Genomic DNA, 20,750 nt, shown 5'->3' with positions numbered 1-20,750 from the left:
GCCCATAGCTAGTCACTATACTGACTGAGCTATCCCGGCTCCAAAACAAATAGAATTATTAACTGAAACTTCTGCAAAGAAATGCTATTAGAAGCAGAAACAAGAATACATTTTGTCACATCAAATGCAGCAGTGGAGTGTTCTCAGAGGTTCATGTGCAGATGTTCAGAATCGGAATCTGCTGATGATACATGGGTAGACTGGGTTGTGGCAATGTGTGGTATTCTAGGAAGTGTCATATGTTTGGAGAAACCTGTCACCTCCATTTGCAATTCTTACTATACTACACAGCATTAAAAGCCACAAGAACATAGTCAAAATTTTCATTGCTGTAAGAAACCTCAGATCTCATGCATGTAATGTTGTTTTATGTTTATTTGGGTACTCAAGAATTACAGTGAAACCTCGATGCATCGTTTTCGGCGGGGGTGGGAAATAAAAACGATGAATGCGGGAAAACGATAGATGCGGGAAAGCATTAAAATTTTAAAAAAACAAACAATGTTTCTCTTTCAAAGTTACTTCTTTTTACCAAAAAAGTCTTTAATGGACAACTGGTTTGTCGAAACTTTACGTTTTAGGCCAAACAGAGCCCTTTCCACGTTCAAAATGCTTTCTTCGTCACGTTCACTAATATTATGCGCATAAACGAACGACTTCACTTTTGCCAATGCAGCGTGTGCTTCGGCAAAACTCGGCAAAGTTCGGGCTCGCATTCGTCGTTTCTCGCTCTTCTTCAACTCTCCCTCAACCTTCGCGGACTATAACAGGAAAAATGGAAGTACTATTACTGCCGAACTCAACGAAACGTAGCTGTAGAAGACACGATATGAACCAGAAGAATGAAAAAGTTTCGCTCGCCTTTTCTTTGTACTTATAATAAAAACATTTGTGAAGAAATTCACACTGCACATGCCATCTGGCATCGCTGGAACGAAATATGAGTGCACCCAAATTAAAATCGTAAAATTTCTGACAATGGGCACCGCCATTCACTCCAACTATCACCCCTGCACCGCTGACCCCTCATTCCAAAAGAATCTGTGCTGGTTGGGCGACATAACAGGTTACCGCTACTGTTTATTCCAAAAACATTGTGCGTCTTTCGGTATTAATTTATCTCAAAACCCAGCATTTTAAATTCTCAGAAACGATCATTGCGGGAAAATTGTGGGCCGGGACTAAGATTTTTGAACGATCGATGCGATAAAACGATAGTTCGAGGAACGATAGAAGCGGGAAAATGTAACATTATTTTATATGGGATGTATTCGGGACCGAACAAAACGGACGATGCATCCGGGAAAACGATAGTTCCGGGAACGATGGATAGAGGTTTCACTGTAGTGGCAAATGTTTATTGGTTTGATTAGCATGAGATCATGTACTAATATTTAATGTGTGGGAGTAATCATTTCCATGAAATTTGGGTGAATTTATGCCTTTTTGATGTATTTTTTTCTGACTTCAGGATGACACTGATGTTAATGCCAAAATACTGAATGTGAGTTTCTCTGCTCGAAGGCCGGATTTGAATGAGGGGGAATTCTATTCTCCACAGTTCCTTCAAGAGAGGGTATACCTTAACAGAGCAATTCTAGCAAGACTGTCAACTGTGCAGGTAAATGAGTTATATTGTTTTTTTTTATTGATTCATTACCTTGCTTGTTGATCAGTAATGGATAACAGTAATAACAAAGTAACAAACTCCTTTTTAATGATGAAAAAGTAGTGGCTGTTTTAAGGCTTTTAGAATATTGCAATGTTAAGGTTTTTGTTTTATTAATTTTTAACACCTTTCTGTTTTGTTAAAAGATTATTTATGATTGGTATAATATTTTTGCTTTAAATTTCAAAATTCAGAAGTTTTGTATTTTGTGGTAAAGCTCAAAGGAAGTAAAGCTGGTTGAATTAGAAATTTAAATCTATTGTTTCGGTTCAATTTTCAATCACAGAAAGAAGGAAAAAGTTTACAAATTAAAGAAATTGGTGGACCTGTATATTGTGCGTGTTGTTTTTATGCAGGTGTTACCATTTGATGACAATCTGTGTGTTAGAGAGCCATGTCTCAACTATGAAGAATGTCTCACAGTACTGAAGTTTGGCAATGCATCAGGATTTATTTCCAGTGATACGGTCCTTTTTCGACCCATTTATCCTGTCACAACATTTGCCTGCAGATGTCCTAAAGGATTCACAGGTTAGTTACTTGATTCAGAGCATGGCCATTTAAAACTATAACAAAATATATGCATATAAGAAAGCTGTCTATAGCACTCTATTCATGTAACCAACCTCTCTATAACAGGACCTTCATATAGCAGAATTCGAAATTGTACAAAATACACTTGTTCTTCTTTATTGTCTACTTCTGTTCCTCTCTGCTTCACCTCTGCCCTCCTCCTAATTCTGTTGCCATTTTGTGCTATTAGATCTTCCATTTGTTTCAAGTAACCAAGCCATTTAATACCAGATTTTTAATGCACCGTTTAAACAAACTGCTCCCTGTTGCTTTTATGATATGTGTTTCCCAGCCTGTTTATGACTAAGGAAATGCACAAAAACCTGTCAGGAACATTGGTCTTGGGCCAAGAATCAAATCAGGATCTCAGACTCGGCAGAGGAAGTTTGAAAGTTTCCAGCGGTGTATTATAATATGTAAAATTCTTCTTTCGGACTTTGTCATTTGTTCGCATAATGAAATTATAAAACTACAACATTTTGGAAACTGGATTCTGCTTCTGTCTTCTGGAGGGGCAGAATGCCTATCTGTTGGGCTGCCTGGTTGAGCTAACCTCAGATGTGGACCTCTTGGCCAACAATCAACCGCACCTTGTCACTCTTGACTTACAACTTGCCACCAGACACCTTACACTGAACTGATTGGCTGCTGTGGGGTCTATAGGTCCCATAACTGTTTTACAAATTTATGCATTCTTCCGTAACATGTAAGAGGCTTATGATTGTTTGGGTATCTTTGGGAATATTCTAGAAATTACAAGTGTGCCTTATGATGCAGTTTAGGAGCTGGTGGAAGCTACTAACACTGTACATATGTGGGCCTCACATACTACTGGCTTGGCTGCTCAGAGGAATATTCACTTTCACAGTGCTTGTCTGCAATGTATGTGAATTCATATTCACCAGGTCTCGTGCTTGTTTTGTGTTTTATATTGTCTCATCAGGTATCTTTCATGCAGTACTGAGTATCATAGTCTGTTTGAGGCTGTTGAATAGTCCTTCTCAGTTTATTTTATGTCTTCTTCTGAAGTAATTACTTCATTGTGCAGGAAGCCGAGAGCACTACCTGTGTGATACTGAGGTAAATCTGTGCTATTCAAATCCATGTGGAAACCAAGGTACGTGTCAGAGGAAAGAGGGAGGTTACACCTGTATATGCAAACCAGGTTTTACAGGTAAGTGAATGTTATTCTTTTCTAAATGTCTTTGGCGATTGTATTATATTACTGTTTTCTTAGTTTCGGACTTAATTAATCATTTGTTGAATGTTTTTTTAAGTCTTAAAGAACACAACATATGGAATGATGCATCTTCATTCATCTGCAATGAGAAGGGAGACACCTGCTGTGTTGGGTCTGGTAGACTAAGTTGTTTCTGATATGTGGGCCACAGATAACATAATTATCAGATCCAACAGAGTAGATGCCTCTCTATTTTTATCTGTGGGCCACATATTGGAAATAGTTTGGTCTACCGGATCCAACATAGTAGATATCTCTCTTCCTACCTGAAGATGAAGGAAGATTTATTCTTTGAAGTGTTGTGAGTTTGAAGACTTGAAAAAAACCATTAAACAAATGATGGATAAATTTTAAAGTGAAAATAGTATGTGAATGCTATTTTCATTTGTAATGTTTATGCTGAGCTGTCTTTTTCTTGTTAATATTTCCCATGGTATATTCATTTGGAAAGATTTTAATTTAGATTAAGTGTAATTACGTACAGAATACTCTGTTATATGGAACTTGCCAGGTGGGGCAATATTTCTGTAGAGAAAGCAGAATATAAAGTAAAAAGAATAGATGTTGTTTTAGCTGGTGATGTGTTACTGCTTCAAGCATTTATTGAGTTTTCTCATGCTGATGCTGGAATTATTTACTTCATAGGTTATATAAAGTTCATACATAATTTTATTGTTGCTTTTAACATCTTTGTTATAGGCTAGTGTATGATAGTTGACATTTTGTGAATACATGGTGTTAAATGTTTAAAAGTAAAACCACATGACATTACTTATGTCAGAAATGATTAGGTACCAAATACAACATTGAAGCCGTGAATATTTAAGTCATTAGATGTCACTAAAGTTTTCCTTTTCTGTTGCCTTTTCAAGTCCATTATGACGACCAGTTGTGTGCTAGTAATCTGTTTTGGGTATTGTTCATACCACCAACAAACCAAAAGTATTCCTTATCCGGTCCATGGCATCTGATTTAATAATTTAACGCTCACAGGCTTCCATTCTTATTTTGAAGAACCACCACTTATAAGAAATCAGTGCTTAATTAGTTACCGTTGAATCTGTACATTATTTTGTAGGGAGGAACTGTGAGATAGACATGAACCTGGACACATGCCAACCTGGAATATGCCGTTCTCATTCCACGTGCTCTCCCCTTGTGAAAGGAGGATTCCTGTGTGAAAATTGCTCTCCTAGTGGTGGTTCTGAGCACTACACGAAACTCTGTGAACTTCGGAGCAGAAGTTTCTCCAAGGCTTCATTTTTGACTTTCCCGTCCTTAAGACAGCGTCATCGCCTGCACATCAAACTGAGGTATGACAGTAATTATTAGTTACAAATCACTGCCAGATCTAATTGTGACGTACAGCTGCCTGTAAGGTATTCATGTATATAATTGAATATAACGTGTGAAATAATTGCTTTTGAACTACAAGAAATTATTGTAAATGTTGTGTGTGCTCAGTATATGTCATTTATGAATAGAAGATATTAATATACTATGCTTCAATATCATTGATTTTAAAGTCATTATGTTTGGAACTAAAGCAAGAATTGTAAAATGAAGTGAAATATTTTAAGAGGTCTGCCGATGTATCTTTTTCCCATCAGTTAATACTTCTATGATTTTATTTCTTCAAGGTAGTTTTTTTCTGTTCTTTTTTTGATAGTGTAAAAATGGATTATTGTTGAAATATTTAATATTGTCATTATGTTTTCATTCCATTTGTACCTAAATAGGATGTGTGTTGCCGTGTATCTCGCTATCTCACAAAATGCATTTTAGATGCTATTTTCCCTGTCTCTCTGTGGCTTAACATTCACTGCTGTATGAAGTTCTTGATTAGCTAGTGCTTTATAAATGCAGATTCTTGTATGTTTCGAACTAAAGATGATTTTAAAGCTTTATCAAAAAATTTTGATATAACTGACAGTTTCACATCCAAGTATTTTTCTTTCATTAGATAATTTAACATATCAACTAGTTCCAATATTCTGTTCATAATGAGAACTTCTATTTAGTTGACCCTGAAATGCCAGAATTTAAAATTTTAAGGGTTTATGTAAGCAGAGAACCTTATGGGCCCATTCATGCCTGTCTTTCACATCTTTCAGATAGCCTCCACTGAGGCTTCACCCTAGGAAATTAACTCAAGGGCTTGCCCTCCCAGGGTTCTTACTCCCCAGAGTGTGGAATGCTTGGTCCTCTTTTCTTAGCCCCTACCCATGCATATGTCTCACAGCTTGCCAACCTCCAGGCTTACACTCTAGTGTCTTGCCCCTCAAGCTTTCATGTATATGTGGCTTGGACACCCCTGGGTTTGCACCCTTTTTGGTTAGACCACCGTGAACTTGCCACATCTGGGATTGTCTCTAAGGGGATTTGCCTCGGAGGAGCTAGGTCACACCATCTATCACTGGTAATATGACATCCTTTGAAAGACCAGTGATGTGATCTTGATGCTGTCTTCTATCAGTGGTTGTATGAGTTATTAACTAACTGACTTTATGGAACAGAGTCCATCTTGTGAAGCTGATACACTCAGCTACTTAAGAAATTCTCTGCCTTTTATGGAACATAGAGGTTCTGCACAGCTGAGTCAGCCTGCTATGTGGTCTCAGTCCATGAATATTTGACAATATATTATTAGTATGACTAGTTACTTAGTGAGGATCAAAGAGTTAGTTTTGTTATTGCTTATATACATTACAGTTATGGGATATAATGCAGTGTCATCAGGGAATTGTATATACAGTATTTGAGTCTGTGTCCTTTTATTTATTATGTACTAACTTCTGTATACAACTGTTTAGGTTTGCCACTCAGTCTGACTCTGGGTTGCTCCTTTACAATGGCCGTTATAATGAGAAACACGACTTCATCGCACTGGAGATTGTTGGTGGTGCTATACGCTTCTCGTTTTCTCTCGGGTCCAATGTCACTACTACAGTGGCTTCACTGCCGGGCAGAGTGAGTGATGGGAACTGGCATTCCGTCACTGTGCATTACTTCAATAAGGTTAGAGAAATTACATTTAAGTCCCTTTTACAGCAAATGGTGACTTATAATACTGTATTAACTACATTGATTTTTTATTTTAAGTATCTTGACAGTGATGTTCCATGTGTGATGTTGATTATCGGCCACTGCGCAAAGAGTTACCATCTAGTAACATGAAATAATTATGTGATGAAGTAGCTGGAATATTATGCTGTTAAAAGTTAAAAATGCAATAGCTGGGAATGATTTGGCTTCAAATTTTTAATTGAAATTGCTTCCTTACAGAGTGCAACAGTGAGTATTGATGATTGTGATACAGCGCTGGCAACAAAATATGGACCCCAGCTTGGTTCTGAGTGGGCATGTGCCAATACAAGCGTACAGGTTCTTGAGAGCAGGTATGCATATATATGTTTAAAATACATTATGCATTTACCGTATGTTATAAGTGGTAAGTTGCACATTATTTACTGAAATGAGCTGCCTGAAATCTTCATTTGTCTTATAGTCTAAAAGTATAGCAGGTTTTCGTACTTGAAAAAATTTTCTGTAAAATCTGGATACATTTTATGGTTTGAAAAATTTGAAATTTTGATTGAAAATTCTTAAGTTTATCGAACTGTTATATAAATGCAGAATCACAGTTCAAAGGAGATGCTAATAATGAATTTTAGTAAAGTCTGTAAAGGCTAAAAAAGTAGATTCATGCTTGAGGCACATGAGTCCATTTCTTCATTCAGTGTATTTAATCTCTCCTCTCTGAGATGAATGTACTGAAACTTTTGAAACTGGATACCATGTGGTGTGTATTATCTGATCTTAATTTCCTTTCTAAGAATGTATCTACTGTGTATGATTTGATGTTTTCACAGCAGTGAGTCCAAAGATTGCTGTCTCATGGGTTAATGCACCATGTACTGTGGTAGATTTCCACCATCGTTTCAGAGGCCATACTGCCGCCGTCATCAGGGCGATGAATTCAGTGTTGGTGGAAATCTACTTGACTACATGGAACAATAACCCAGGAGACAGCAATCTTCAATGTATCTACTGTCTTTCCAGATGTGCAGTATTCACCGAGACCTGCCACAGGTTCCTTGACCTCACAGGACCATTACAGATTGGGGGCCTTCCTTCTTTACCTACTAATTTTCAGGTCCACACTAAGGACTTTGTGGGCTGCATCAGTGACCTGTATATAGATTTCAGGTTCATTGATCTTAATAGGTAATAACAGAAAACAAGCATAAATCTTAAATTATTAATTTAGTCTTATTGCCTTTCACTGTAGTGAAATTTCTTTTGTAATGAATATAATTTGCCATTCCAAAAAAGTTCATTGTACTGTTTTACTATAGTGAGTTGTTACTCTAATAAAAAATGTTCACATATCTATTGAATCATATATTTTATCTGCTTTTGCTTACTTTTTTTAAAGTTCCACATACATTTTAAAAATGTTCCCACATTTATATTAAGAATGGTAGTAGAAAAGAAATATGTGCCAGTTTGGTTGTAAATTATCCACTGTAAGGGATTTTTATAAGAGGGTTAAAAGAAATATGTCTTTCACTTTCTGTGTTTGTTTTGTGGTTTGGCAGCAATGTTAAAACAAAAATAATCTGTATCAATAAGTAGTTGCGGTGATGTTTGTAATGAAAATAAATTTGTAACACATTTCCATATGCTTGAAATAGTATGTAATAATAGTTTGATTCTTTTGGGCAGTTATGTTGCTGATAATGGAACTGTAGCAGGTTGCCCTGAGAAGAAGGGTTTTTGTTTGTCCAATCCTTGTAGTCATGGCGCAACATGCACAGAAGGCTGGGGAACCTACCTGTGCGAATGTTTGGAAGGCTGGAGTGACAAGGATTGTAGCCAAGGTAAAAACTACATGGTTTGCAGTTTTAGGAAGTTATTCATGAGATTTTGTTTAGTTTCTTGGGTGTTTCCAGGAATTCACAACTCTCAAAGTAAAAGTATAATACTCAGTAGCCTCGGAAGCACACATGCAGACTACAAAATGAAAAGCAGAATGTATAATATGTGATTTGGCAATGTATATGAATAACTAACTGCATAAAGCGGTGTCATCCTTGAGATGCTAATGGTTGCTCAGCTAGTGAAGGAATTCTCTGTTTTTTATGGAACCTGAAGATTTATTTCCATGTTCACAAGATCCCACATATGAACAAAAATGGCAAACTTACATTCCTCTTCTTATATGGATTTCAATTCTGAATTAGGAATGAATCGATCTTCTCAGAACATGGGTCTTATTGGAAAATACAAAGCTCATTGCAAGATAATTTGAAGTTTCAGTACCCAGTGAATAAATTATTTTTATATCTTAATTGCATCATGCTTGTGTTTCAATACAATACTTTTATTTTCCGTCGTTTACACAAGCTTATTGTTAAAATCATATAAAATTTCACATAAAATTGTTACATTTTAAAATTGACGACATGTTTCGATATACAATCTTATCATCGTCAGGTCTATCAAAATTAAAATTAAAAGCTGGTGTATCTGTTGCTCTGCTTATATTGTTTTTGTTTTTACTCGTTTTTACTACATCTCCAGGCTTCTTCGATTTTATTTTTGGAGACGCGCCTGGGTGCCTATATCGGGTTGTGTATGAGGTGTGTGTCCGTTGTTATTGGATGGCAGACAGTAACTCTGAGTTACTGTCTGTCCATTTAAATTGTGGCTAATGGTTACAGATGCTTTGAAACAATGATGTAAATGCAGCAGTGTGTCAGTAAAGCTGATGGATTTTGTTGATGGTGAGATGGATATTCTAAAGTTACAGATGAGGTTTATTCAGAAACCTATAACTGGATTCATATGTCTGAACTTTGGATTCATATTATTTACTCGTCATTTTTATTGTATTGCCATATTTCAGGGACATTGTTCAGAAGAGTCACTGGGATAGGTTCACTACTCTGAACTGTTGTTCATGCTAGTAGGTGTAACAGTGAGGATGGTGCTATAAAAATTGCAGTGACATTTGCTTGTAAGATCCCTGAATTTGTTGAAGGTTGATGGAGACAGTGTTCTTGATTCTGATAACTGTAAATTCACTCCATTAAATGGATTGAACCACTGTTTGAAGACTGGGATGGATCAAGAACATTTAGTTGTTTCCATGTGGTAATTTGAGCCCATCAGTTATCGTGAGTCTTGGAAATTCCTATTCCTTTCCCATGACCTTTCTTCGTGGTTAGATATCTATAACTGCATTCTCACTTTCCAGAGCATAAGTGTGAATTCAAGAGAATATTTATTGAAGTAAAAGACATGACGAACAAATTAAAAATGTATGTAACATGCCCCTGCTCTTAAAGGAAGCTATTACAAGCTCATGGTAAAGTAAAGTAAAGTAAAGTTTGTCCCACTATACGCCATGTAGGCGTTTGGGGTGAGTGGAGGTATAGCTCCTCTCTTGACTTCGGCACTGGATGGGGGTGAGTGGTGAGCATCACGCACCGGCCGGCTTTACCCCCAGGAAAGGACCCCAGTACCCATTGTAGAGGAGGCTGGGTGGGCCCCAGAGCCAGTCTGGACGCAGAGGCTAGAGGAAAAATCCTCTGACCCCGTTGGGGATCGAACCCCGGTTGTCCAGCCCATAGCTAGTCACTATACGAGATTTCGGTGTAGTGCTGTAGCAGTAATGAAATGCAGATTATTCTCCTTCTGCATATCTGTTTATTTATTTTGGTTATTTTAATGATGCTGTGAGTAGTTCAGATTATATAACATAAAATCATAGGATTATTAATGAATTGGAAAGGTCATGGAAGAAGGCAGTCATGGAATAATGATAGGTGCTATCCTGGTATTTGACCAGGGGCACTGAGGGAAACACAGAAAACCTTAGTCAGGTTAGCCAGTTTATGAGCTGAGATTTGAATGCAGGACCTATGGAACAGAAAGCAGGAGTGATGACATTTGTTTTTCCTGGCAAAGTCAATGTGGTATACTGCTATCTTATCAGGCTTTTTGTTAATAATATTTTTATTTACTGATGTTTGTTGTAATTTTGTCTTGCTTATTTGTGTTCACGGCTCATTTGTGGTGTTATTTTATCAGCAATCAAGCCCCCTTGGCGGTTTCAAGGTGATGGAGTGCTGTCATTCAATCCCTTACTGCGGCCAATTCAGCTTCCATGGCTTAATGCTTTGTCAGTAAGAACTATGCAGAGAGATGCATTTCTTATGAGCATTCAAGTTGGACAGAACAGTTCTGCTGTACTTTCTGTAAGTAAAACTTTGACATCATAATTCAAACCTTGCAGTTTGTTGAAATATACTATACCCTTTGTAGATATATATAAGAGGTAGACGTTGCTGATGGAGGACCAGAAGGTGGACCTTAGATAAGTAGGTTGTGAGGATATAACTGACTAAACTGTCCCAGTGTTAGGTCCAGAGAAAGCCTTTGCATTAATGATAATTACAGTGAATGTTTAGTGTTTCAGGTACTGCTTGTAATAATAACTTTTGAGCGTTTAAAGCATTATCAACCTCATAGTGCTATCTAAAGGACCTGCTCTTTTATTGAATTTTAACTTTTGCGTGTTGTAACAAGTGTTTGTAAAATGTTGCTAAAATAACGGTTTCTGTAAAATGTAGCTGAGGTAGTGGATTCATTGCGTTCCTTCATTTGGAATGATTTTACGTTAATGCCATAGTTTTTAAAGAAGTTTTCATAGTCTTAACAGTTTTAATGAAATTTAATACTTGACTTTTTGTTGAGAAGTAACTAAAATATGGTTCTTCCTGTTTACAAAGAATGATTATTTTCTTATTTATTAACTCTTAACCAGTCCTCAGTCCATTGTATCAAGTTGTATAACAAATTTTCACATCATCATGTGTCTTCATAATTATGTATTGATATGTGATCTGTAGCTGGTGAATGGGCAGATACAATATAGCTATAATGGAGAGTCTATGATGCTGCCAAATGGGTTTGTTTCTGATGGACGCTGGCACCACATTGAGGTGAAGTGGATGAGTGGGGAATTGTGGATTAACCTTGATTATGGTCAACGGGAAGCTACATCTCCAGCAACCAATAAGCTTCAGGGATTATATGTTGGCAAGATCCTGATTGGTGGCCCTGATGCATCTGTGGGTAGTTTGAATGCAGATTATGGCTACTTTGAAGGCTGCATACAGGTAAGTACCAAATCTGTTATCAGCCTGCTAAATGGAGCAAAATACAAAATTCACATTGCGAGAGTTTACGTTATGTTATGTTCTTATGTGTTTAATTCCTGTGAAAATATAATGGAAAAATTGAATTTCTTACACTCATTGTACATGCCCTTTCTTTAATGATAGTTATTGTTATTGACAAATTATTATTCTTTATGTTTATACTTTTATTTCCCCCTTGCATAGGAATCTCAAGCTGTTCTATGTGTCCATTCTTGCATGTGATATACCATCCTCCAATCACCTCTCCTCTCTACATCCTTCTTAATTTGCTTTATTCATCATGTGTATGGTTTACCCCAGGGTAAGCTTCCTTTCCAATAATATTTTGGTATTCAGTGCTCATCCATTATTTGAACGTGTTCAAACCATCTCATTCTGATTTCCTGTATTTGGTTCTGTATTTCCTTCATCTTGAAGTCTCCCCTAATGTATGTGTTTCTGATCGTCTCCTGTGATTTTTCTCACTATTTCCCTCAGAAATTTCATCTCAGTTATTTGTAGTCAACTTTCCTCATTCTTGCTACATGCCCATGTCTGTGCTCCATGTTAGAATAATATATGTTTAAATACACACTGAATATTGTAATTTTACATTTTCTGTTTTTGTCTTTTTTGCGTAATAAGCTCTTAGCTAAGTCATCATCAGCTGCCACAAGTATTGGGCCATTGACCTTCCAGGACAGTTGCTCAAGGAAACTTTTCCTTATTAGTCTTGAAGAGTGCATTTGTGAGTAGTGAGTGACCAGCCCACTGCCTCTGCACAATTTATATTCAATCCTGATTTGTCTACTAGAGCCGTTCACCTTGGCTGGGTTTGAACCCACAAGTCTTGGGTCCAGTGGTGAGCACACTAACCGCTAAGTCGACTGAGGGTGACTTAGCTAAGTGATGAAATTTTAAAGCCTTTCTGTCAGGGCGATGATGGAGGCGTCAAGGAACTCAGGAACGTTGGTAAACTTTTACCAGACTACACGGCGCTACAAACCAGAAGACAGTCTTCTCTTTTCCATTTATTTTCACTGCTGTGTTTTTCCTCCATTTATCATGTTTTCTGGGAGAAGTAATTGTTTCTGTCATTTCCACATGGACTGAGTATATTTCCCAAAGATAAATTCATACTTCAGACTACAAAAAGAGTGTTTTATCAGTTTTTGTAACATTTTTATCATACTAATTCACTTACATAAATTAACTGTTTATCAGCAGTTTTGTATTTTTCTAGGATTTTTAAGTGCCTTTCTTATTGACTGGGCTACTGTTATGTCAGATTAATCTGTGCCTAATAAAAATACCCACTCAACAACTAACAGTCTCTGTGACATTTTAGTTACTTGAACAGTATTTCAGTTCCCATAAGGATATTCAGTTCACGGGATATTTACGCACAATAATTTAATTGCAGCGGTGTTTCAATGACGTCGGTTGGAGAATAGTTTATCTGTGTTTCTTGATGATGTTTTGAAATTAATTTCTATTTGACTAATATTTTATTCAGGATGTTCGTGTGGGAACTCCACAGTCTGCATTGCAGCGTCCAACAGTGAAGGAGAATGTGGCAGAAGGCTGTAGTGTTGTGGATCAATGCAGACAACATGTTCCAGATAAGTGTCCTGTTCACAGCAAGTGTGTTCCAGACTGGGAGCAATATCACTGTAACTGTGATACAGGTAATATTTTAATATTAATGTAATAATTACAAACCTGGCATGGTGCTCAATTATGTCATATTACAGAGCAGTAAACAATGATGATCTTGATCTAATGATAATGTATCAGTGGCGTGCCGTGCATGGAAGCAAGGGAAACATTGCTTCCGTAGTTGAGAAACGAAAAGAATTCATGCATAAATAATCCAAGCTGAATAATAAGGATTGTGGTTTTCAAGAACATATTGCGTAACAAAGCAAGAGGCCGGACCGCAGGCAGCGAGTGTCCTTGGGGGGTCATTACCAAGTTTCCTCTCGTTAATTTTCATAAGAGTTCATCCCACCCGAAGTATCTATAGGAAGCAATTCTGACTGTGTTGCCCGTGCTCCTTGGCTTGTAGTGCAGAAGCCAAAGAATGTGTTCTTTCAATGGTGATGTGAAAATTAACAGCTTACGTGTGATTTCAGTTCTTGTTTGGTGTTGTAACATTAAATTTTATTTAAACATTGTACATGCATATTTAGATTTTGCAGGATTGTATTTGTGATCGTATTTTGAAGCATGTTAAACTCCATAAAGTAAATGATCCGTGTGCAAGGCAGGGGAGTGATTAGAGTCTAATCACTCCCCTGCCACTTGTACCACGAGATTGGAAAGCCACAGAAAACCCCAGTTAGGATATCCCGTCTCCGGGCTGAGATTTGAACCTGGAACCTCCCAAATATGAAGCAGTTGTGTTAACCACTCGACTACGACGTTTGGTATATATTGATATTGAAACATTTTCAAAGTTGTGATTGCATAATTTTTTGGATCTTGTTGTGCTTTGGAGGTCAAGTTGAAGAGAGAGTGTGTTTTACTGAGGCCCAACCAACATTTATTTCTCTCTCCAGTATTATGGAATTTTAAGAAAAAATGGAAAGTGTGGTTTTGAACCTAAAGGAAATAAAGAAGTAGATATATTTGTTGCAAACATTGAGATGTCTTGCAGAGAAAAGCATGCTGCAAAAACATGTTCATGTTTCCAGCCATAACAGAATTCTGTGGAAACACACTGTTGAATTTTGCATCAAAGGAGTGTTTGTAAGAAGTATTCAGTGGTAAGCTAACTGCACTAAGAGTAAAGAAATACTGAATAGTTTTACATTTCTTACAGCAGGGCTCTTTCTTATTTTTGCCAACACAGTGTCGGCTGCCATCTTGAACAAACTTCAGGAAAAGCGGTGGTGTGATATGTGTCTCTTTATTGCCAGTAAAGTACAACACACATTCATCGTTACCTGATTGCACAGTTTTAACTCTGCTTTATGCATATTTGAATGGTAAATTATTTCTGCAGTCAGTGTATATCAGAAAAAAGTATGATAATAAACTAGTGTGGCTTGGTCAAGAGTGATTTTGTAAAGTAAGAATCTTCGCATGTGTAAATATTTGTGTCCTGACATGTGCTTGTGCTGACATGATGGTTTCTATAGGTTATGTTGGTCCTTCATGCATTGGTGTGTGTGAGGTGAATCCATGTTCTAATGGCGCTCGTTGTGTTGAAAATCCTCTTGGTAAACGAGGCTACAGCTGCAAATGCAATTCCAGTGAATATTCAGGTATAGTGAATAAGAATAACAATTTTGCTTTTAAACTCGTGTTTTAAGTATTCTTCATGCTCAAGCATGAATGAAGAACACCTTTTGGCCTGTCCATGGCTGTCACTGTCTTGCTAGCAACTAGGCAACTTCTATGACACTAGGCCATTTTTGGAGCTTGCCGAAACATTGGGAACAAAGGTCATGTTGTTACATTGTGTGTGGGTCATTGTTGGAGTATGTTGTTAGAACATTATTGTAACATTGTGAATCAAGAACGTTGTTGGAACAGTTGGAACTGAGGTCATCATTGGATTACGTTGTGGCAACAATAATCTTACAACATGGTGGCCTTGGATACCAGAGCTGCCTTTTATACTATTGCAGCATTTATTATTCCCTAGGTTGTCCTGTTGTCATGTGGTGTGAACATCTTTTGAATTTTATTGTACTTTAAAGAGTACCACATCACAGTCTCATTGTATTGCTTACACTCTATCATAAGTAAAGAGCACCTGGTAGATCTGTGCATGTCTGTGTGTCTGTCTGTTGCATCTTTTAGGTGTAAGAATAACAACCAATATTTCAGGTGAATACTGTGAAGTGAAGGTGGACCAGCCGTGCCCTAGTAGCTGGTGGGGTTATCCTGTGTGTGGGCCATGCCATTGTGACGTTGACAAGGGTTACAATGCTGATTGCAACAAGACCACAGGGGAATGCTATTGCAAGGTTAGTGGCACTTCTGTGTTTAATTTAAGATTTATTCTTGCATATTGAAAATTTCATGTTTCCTTAACTACTCCATGTAAATGCTGGGATAATAGTATTAGATTTTAGCTGCATTGTAAACCATAACATTTTCACTCATTGCCCTGATGTTGGAGGTAGCAAGGACCTCTGAAACGACGATAAACGTTTACCAGACTACACGGCACGACAACCCAGAAGTTTATATTCACCAAGTGAATAAGTGATGTGTGTACGTATTGTATCACATTTTGAAGGTTCAGGCCCACATACTAATGAATGTTCATGATATTGAAAATAGGCAATATCTTCTCCACAGTTAGATCATAAGCCAGAACCAACGTAATTACTTTCTGTAACATAATGATATAACAGTTACATGATTTATACTCTTTGTACATTTGTAATTTGCAGAAAAGACATTCTATATTTTGTGCAGGAGAACCACTTCCAACCTCCTGATACAGACAGTTGCTTTGACTGTGAGTGCTATGCTACTGGGTCATATGGCAATCAGTGCGATCCAATTACGGGACAGTGTCGCTGTCGGAATGGTGTGATTGGTCGACGATGTGATTCGTGCCCAAATACATATGCTGAGGTTACTCTTCGAGGTTGTGAGGGTGAGCCACCCCTTTTTGTGACATACATATTTTTCCACCCTGAAACTCATGATTGTAATTCCAGTCATATTGATTTGTGCTTTTTATTGGCAGTTGTATATGACGGCTGTCCACGCAGTTTCTCACATGGCTTGTGGTGGGAGCGAACACTGTTTGGAAAGATAGCGCTAGAATCATGCCCAAGTCACTCACAGGGCAAGGCATCGAGAGCATGTGATGAGACACTGGGTGGCTGGCAGGAACCTGATCTCTTCAACTGTACATCAGATCCATTCCTAGATCTACGTAAAGTTGTAAGTTTTCTGCTTTATGAAATTGAAAATGATAATAAAGAAGGGAGAATACTCATACTAGAATGAATGAAGTGATGATCAAAGCATCTTGAGTGTTACTTTTGAAGTCCATGTGCAATTAACTGGTTGATGGTTGAACAAAAGTTTTATAAATAAATGGTGAGGTGAACATATGTTATTGTTTAGTTTGTGAACAATTAATTTTCATTTATGCTACTATTTTTATCAATGTTTTTAAACCTCTGCATTGCAAAGTATTAAAAGTTCTGTTTACACCAGAAAATATAGTGAAATAAGTGATGTGAAGAAATAATAAGCACTGAACATAAGATGCGACTATAGTAAAGCCTTGTTAATTTGCTATTGGTTAATTCAAAGCACCATCTAATTTGAAGGAAGTCTTGTTCCTCAGCCTTAAATATATAATTTTGTATATTTTTGATGCAGCTAATTTGAAAACTATATTTCAGCCTTGCAAGGACAGAAATATGAGTAATTCAAAATTATTAAACTGTAACTTCCATGTAAAAGTTCACTGCACCATTTGTTTGCTGCTGGAAGGTTGACCTTAAATACATATGGAAGAGCAGTTGCTTAAGTGCTGTTTGTTTCACTGTGTAACATTTTCAATAATATTCTGATGTAGCAACAACATATGCTTTTTATAGGACTTGTATGTATGTTTCAACTTTTGAAGGATGTGACTTATTGTAATTAGACATTAGGAGATGCACTTTAAAGTTACCATTTCCAAATATTGAAAGTATCCATTGGAATTAGAATTTTTGTAAATCTCATAAATTTTTGTCTAATGGAGGTTCCACTGTATATGAAACACTTTATTGAGTTCTCTGAAAGCTTATGTGTCGTTGTTTGGTAATGTCTGTGACTGCTCAAATGAAAGTCTGCACAAGGTCTTTGAAATACGAATTGGGTGTTTTAGAAGGCAGTAAAAGTAAGCCATTGACAGATGATGTGAATGAATTGAATTATGAACTCGGTACTCAGGAAACTGCTCATTCGTACCTCTTGTTTATCTGTGGTTTTATTAGCTTGGTCAGCTTGAAACTGGAGATCTTCATGTGACAACATTTGTAGCAGTGAAAGTGGCCTCAGATCTGCGTAGAGCTACCAGTATAACTTCTGTTCTGCATGGGGCTGATTTGCTAATATCACAAGAGCTTCTTAGGGAACTTATGAGCTATGAGTGTGGTGAGAAGGGACTAAACCTTACACACAGTCAAGACAAGGATTATATCCAGGTAAATAAACATAAATGGCTTTAAAATGTGTACAATTTATGTGGAGGGACGTGTTACAGAATCAGTATAAATGTAAACATGAGTAAATAATTGTGACTTTAATTCAGGTAATGGTCATAATTTGTCCATTTGTGAATATTCTATGTCTAGTTAGATTAGAATATAACTGTGCAAGTAATTTTACAGTTGAAAACATGAATGAAGTATGATTGCAAGTGTGCTGTAAGATTGTGTTTGAGAACCAAATATATTGTTTCATAAATAAATGTAATCAGGTTTGATGGTTTAATGCACTGGATTTCATGGACAAGTGGTTAGCATTCTTGCTTCATATTTGGTAGGTCCAGGGTTCATTTTTTGGCCTTGTGTGGTTTTGATCAGTCTGTATAGGAAAGTTATAGGATAGTTTCTTAAATTAGGCCTTGATCACTTCCTTGTATGTATTTTCCAATTAATAATTTATTAATTCTGTCATTTGATGCTATATAATCTGAGCTGCTGACATCATCATTATATAAACTACAGATAAATAAATAAACATGATAATTTAATGCCTAGCTTGTCTTTAATATTAGAGAGGCCAAGTAAGATTTGAACTTCTTCTCGTGAACATGTCGGCTTTGCTTTGTAGTGTATTTCATTTCAAGTCAGTTTACATCCAAGCCAGGATCATATGTGATTGTTTTCATGATTTTTCTCAGTCTATTCAGATAGTGCTGGTAAAATATGTTAGAAGGGTCACAATAACTCGTCATAATTTCTGATTAACTAGTCATTTGAACATTCATCTTTGGATGTTGTTGATGTTCATGAAAGAATCTCCAAACCTATATCTGTTGTTTCCTGAAAGATGTTATGGAGATACTGGGAAAGTAGACTGAGCAGAAGTCTGTTAGTTGGGTGCATTAGTACACTTATGAATTTAAAGTTGGGCATACTCAGGAAAAACAACATGAACCTGTGCACATGTGCCCACATGCATGTGTGTGTGTGTGTGTAAAAATCACTTCATATATAAAGTGATTTCCTTGAAGCCTTGTTTGATGTTGTCTTCATTATATTACAGAACATAGTTCAAACTGCCAGCAGTATTCTTGATATGAAGTACAAGGACCACTGGGACAGAATTACGGATCTGACTGGAGAAACGGCGGAAGATCTAGTATTGTCATTTGACAGGTACATTGCAACTCTTGCTCAAAGCCAGGAGGATACATACACCAGCCCCTTTGAAGTTGTAGCAGACAGTATGGGTGAGAGCAGTTTTAAAATCTTACAAGTATTTATTTGGAATATGACACTCTAGAAATTTAATGGTTTTACTTTTCACGCTGATTTTGTTTGTCATGCCTGCAGTACTGGGATTGGATGTTGTGACATCTGAGAGTCTGTTTGGTTACGAGTCAACCAGTAAAGACGTGTTGGCTGTAGTCGCTGGACCAGACGTCTCTGGGGAGCAAATTGTATTACCAGATACTTCCCAGTTTCTTCAGCCTTCGGTCCAGGTGAGTGGAAACTATAATGCTTGCAGAAAACATATACTTCTCAGAATATTGCTGTCTTCTGGGTTATTGCACCTGTAGTCTGTTAGATGAAGCAAACTGTTTTCTGGACAGTGGATAATGTCCAGAAAACAGTTTGCTTTAACAACTCACCATAGTCGCAAACTTTCAGAATTGAGTCTGGTAGATGTTTACCGACGTTTCAGAGGTCCTTGATGCCTCCATCATCAGGCCCTCTTCTGCAGTTTTTTTAAATACATTCTCAATTGAAAAATAGTTCAAAACTCTCAACTGTTTCATCAACTTCCTTTGCTGCATCTTGAGTTTTAAACCCACCCCTAAATTATTTCCTTTGACCTTTGTAATTTGATGTCTTCTCACACACATCTTTTCCACACTAGATGTCTTTCCATCATTATCATTATTGTTTACTAACATGTCAGTCACAATAATGTCATCAGTAGAATTATTACTGTCTTTCAGAATCAGCAGAACTTAGATCTGAATTGTTACAGTCAAATACAAGTTTTACATCTGGTACAAAACTAATATACAGGGTGAGTCAAAAGTATGTTTACAAACTTTGTGTACGTTTTACAGGATCAAAAATAAGAAAAAAAATTATGAACATGTGTGGTATAAACACGAGAACTAAGTGCTAGATGATAAATGTAACCTGGGGTCTAGACTGTGACATGGGTTGACAGTGGGAATGTTATATTCTTTCATTGTTAAGTGTTATTATTTCTTAAAGCAGGCAGTGACTGATACACAGGTCCAGACATAAACAAAGGACAATGAGTGAGAAATTATAAAATAGTTGCATGATGGCAGCACAATCAGAGGCATATTTTTGACTACCTTTATCCATTATTTATGAATGAGAGATATGATTCCTGAAGTATTTGCCCTCGATTTACGCCAGGGATGCGTTCCTGGATGAACCGGCGTAAATTGAAACTCTTTTATGATGTAAATCAATGGGAAGTCTATGACATGACTTCCCAGCACCCAAACATTGATGAGTAATATAATGGCATTACATTTAAAGCTCTGAAATAACGTAAATAAAATTAAGGGAATTTAAAAAATATATTTCATACACTTACAATCGGCAATTTGTTGGTCCCCACGATTGACTGCGATTCTTTCATGAGATTGATGTGTACAGTCATCTCTGCTGTTATGTGATAGTTGCATTCATGTAAGACGCCAACCTATAGAAAATTGCGTAGTAAAAATAACCCCGGTACCTCTGCAGAGATTAAATTAGTCCTTTAAAAGTTTAAAGCGCCAGGAATGAAATTGCATAAGAGCAAACTCGCATATGCAAAAGTTTGCATTTCACAAACAGCTTTTACCGATTCATCGTTCTCATTGGTG

General features: G+C 36.9%; 1 protein-coding gene across 7 annotated transcripts in view; it reads left to right on the top strand.

Annotated features, from left to right (window-relative positions):
* stan (Protocadherin-like wing polarity protein stan) overlaps positions 1–20,750 on the top strand; it is a 124,744-nt gene that overhangs the window by 63,857 nt on the left and 40,137 nt on the right. For all 7 annotated transcript variants that reach the window (XR_015537074.1, XR_015537083.1, XM_087355817.1 and 4 more), the window contains exons 18-35: positions 1,472–1,621; positions 2,026–2,200; positions 3,291–3,416; positions 4,561–4,795; positions 6,296–6,500; positions 6,768–6,880; positions 7,545–7,709; positions 8,211–8,365; positions 10,581–10,747; positions 11,402–11,671; positions 13,209–13,380; positions 14,836–14,961; positions 15,530–15,669; positions 16,127–16,310; positions 16,404–16,603; positions 17,656–17,865; positions 18,932–19,118; positions 19,222–19,370. Coding sequence is in view for 5 of the 7 variants with exons in the window: in XM_087355817.1 (XP_087211943.1) it covers positions 1,472–1,621; positions 2,026–2,200; positions 3,291–3,416; positions 4,561–4,795; positions 6,296–6,500; positions 6,768–6,880; positions 7,545–7,709; positions 8,211–8,365; positions 10,581–10,747; positions 11,402–11,671; positions 13,209–13,380; positions 14,836–14,961; positions 15,530–15,669; positions 16,127–16,310; positions 16,404–16,603; positions 17,656–17,865; positions 18,932–19,118; positions 19,222–19,370 (3,129 nt within the window). In the remaining 2 variants the exon portion in view is untranslated. The remainder of the gene's footprint in view (positions 1–1,471; positions 1,622–2,025; positions 2,201–3,290; positions 3,417–4,560; positions 4,796–6,295; positions 6,501–6,767; positions 6,881–7,544; positions 7,710–8,210; positions 8,366–10,580; positions 10,748–11,401; positions 11,672–13,208; positions 13,381–14,835; positions 14,962–15,529; positions 15,670–16,126; positions 16,311–16,403; positions 16,604–17,655; positions 17,866–18,931; positions 19,119–19,221; positions 19,371–20,750) is intronic.

This window comes from Zootermopsis nevadensis, unplaced genomic scaffold (assembly GCF_977971745.1).
Source record: "Zootermopsis nevadensis isolate Lab colony 2312 unplaced genomic scaffold, Znev_1.0 Znev_ptg000001l, whole genome shotgun sequence".
In the NCBI taxonomy this organism is placed as follows: Eukaryota; Metazoa; Arthropoda; class Insecta; order Blattodea; family Termopsidae; genus Zootermopsis; species Zootermopsis nevadensis.
This window is presented reverse-complemented; position numbering and strand designations above follow the sequence as displayed.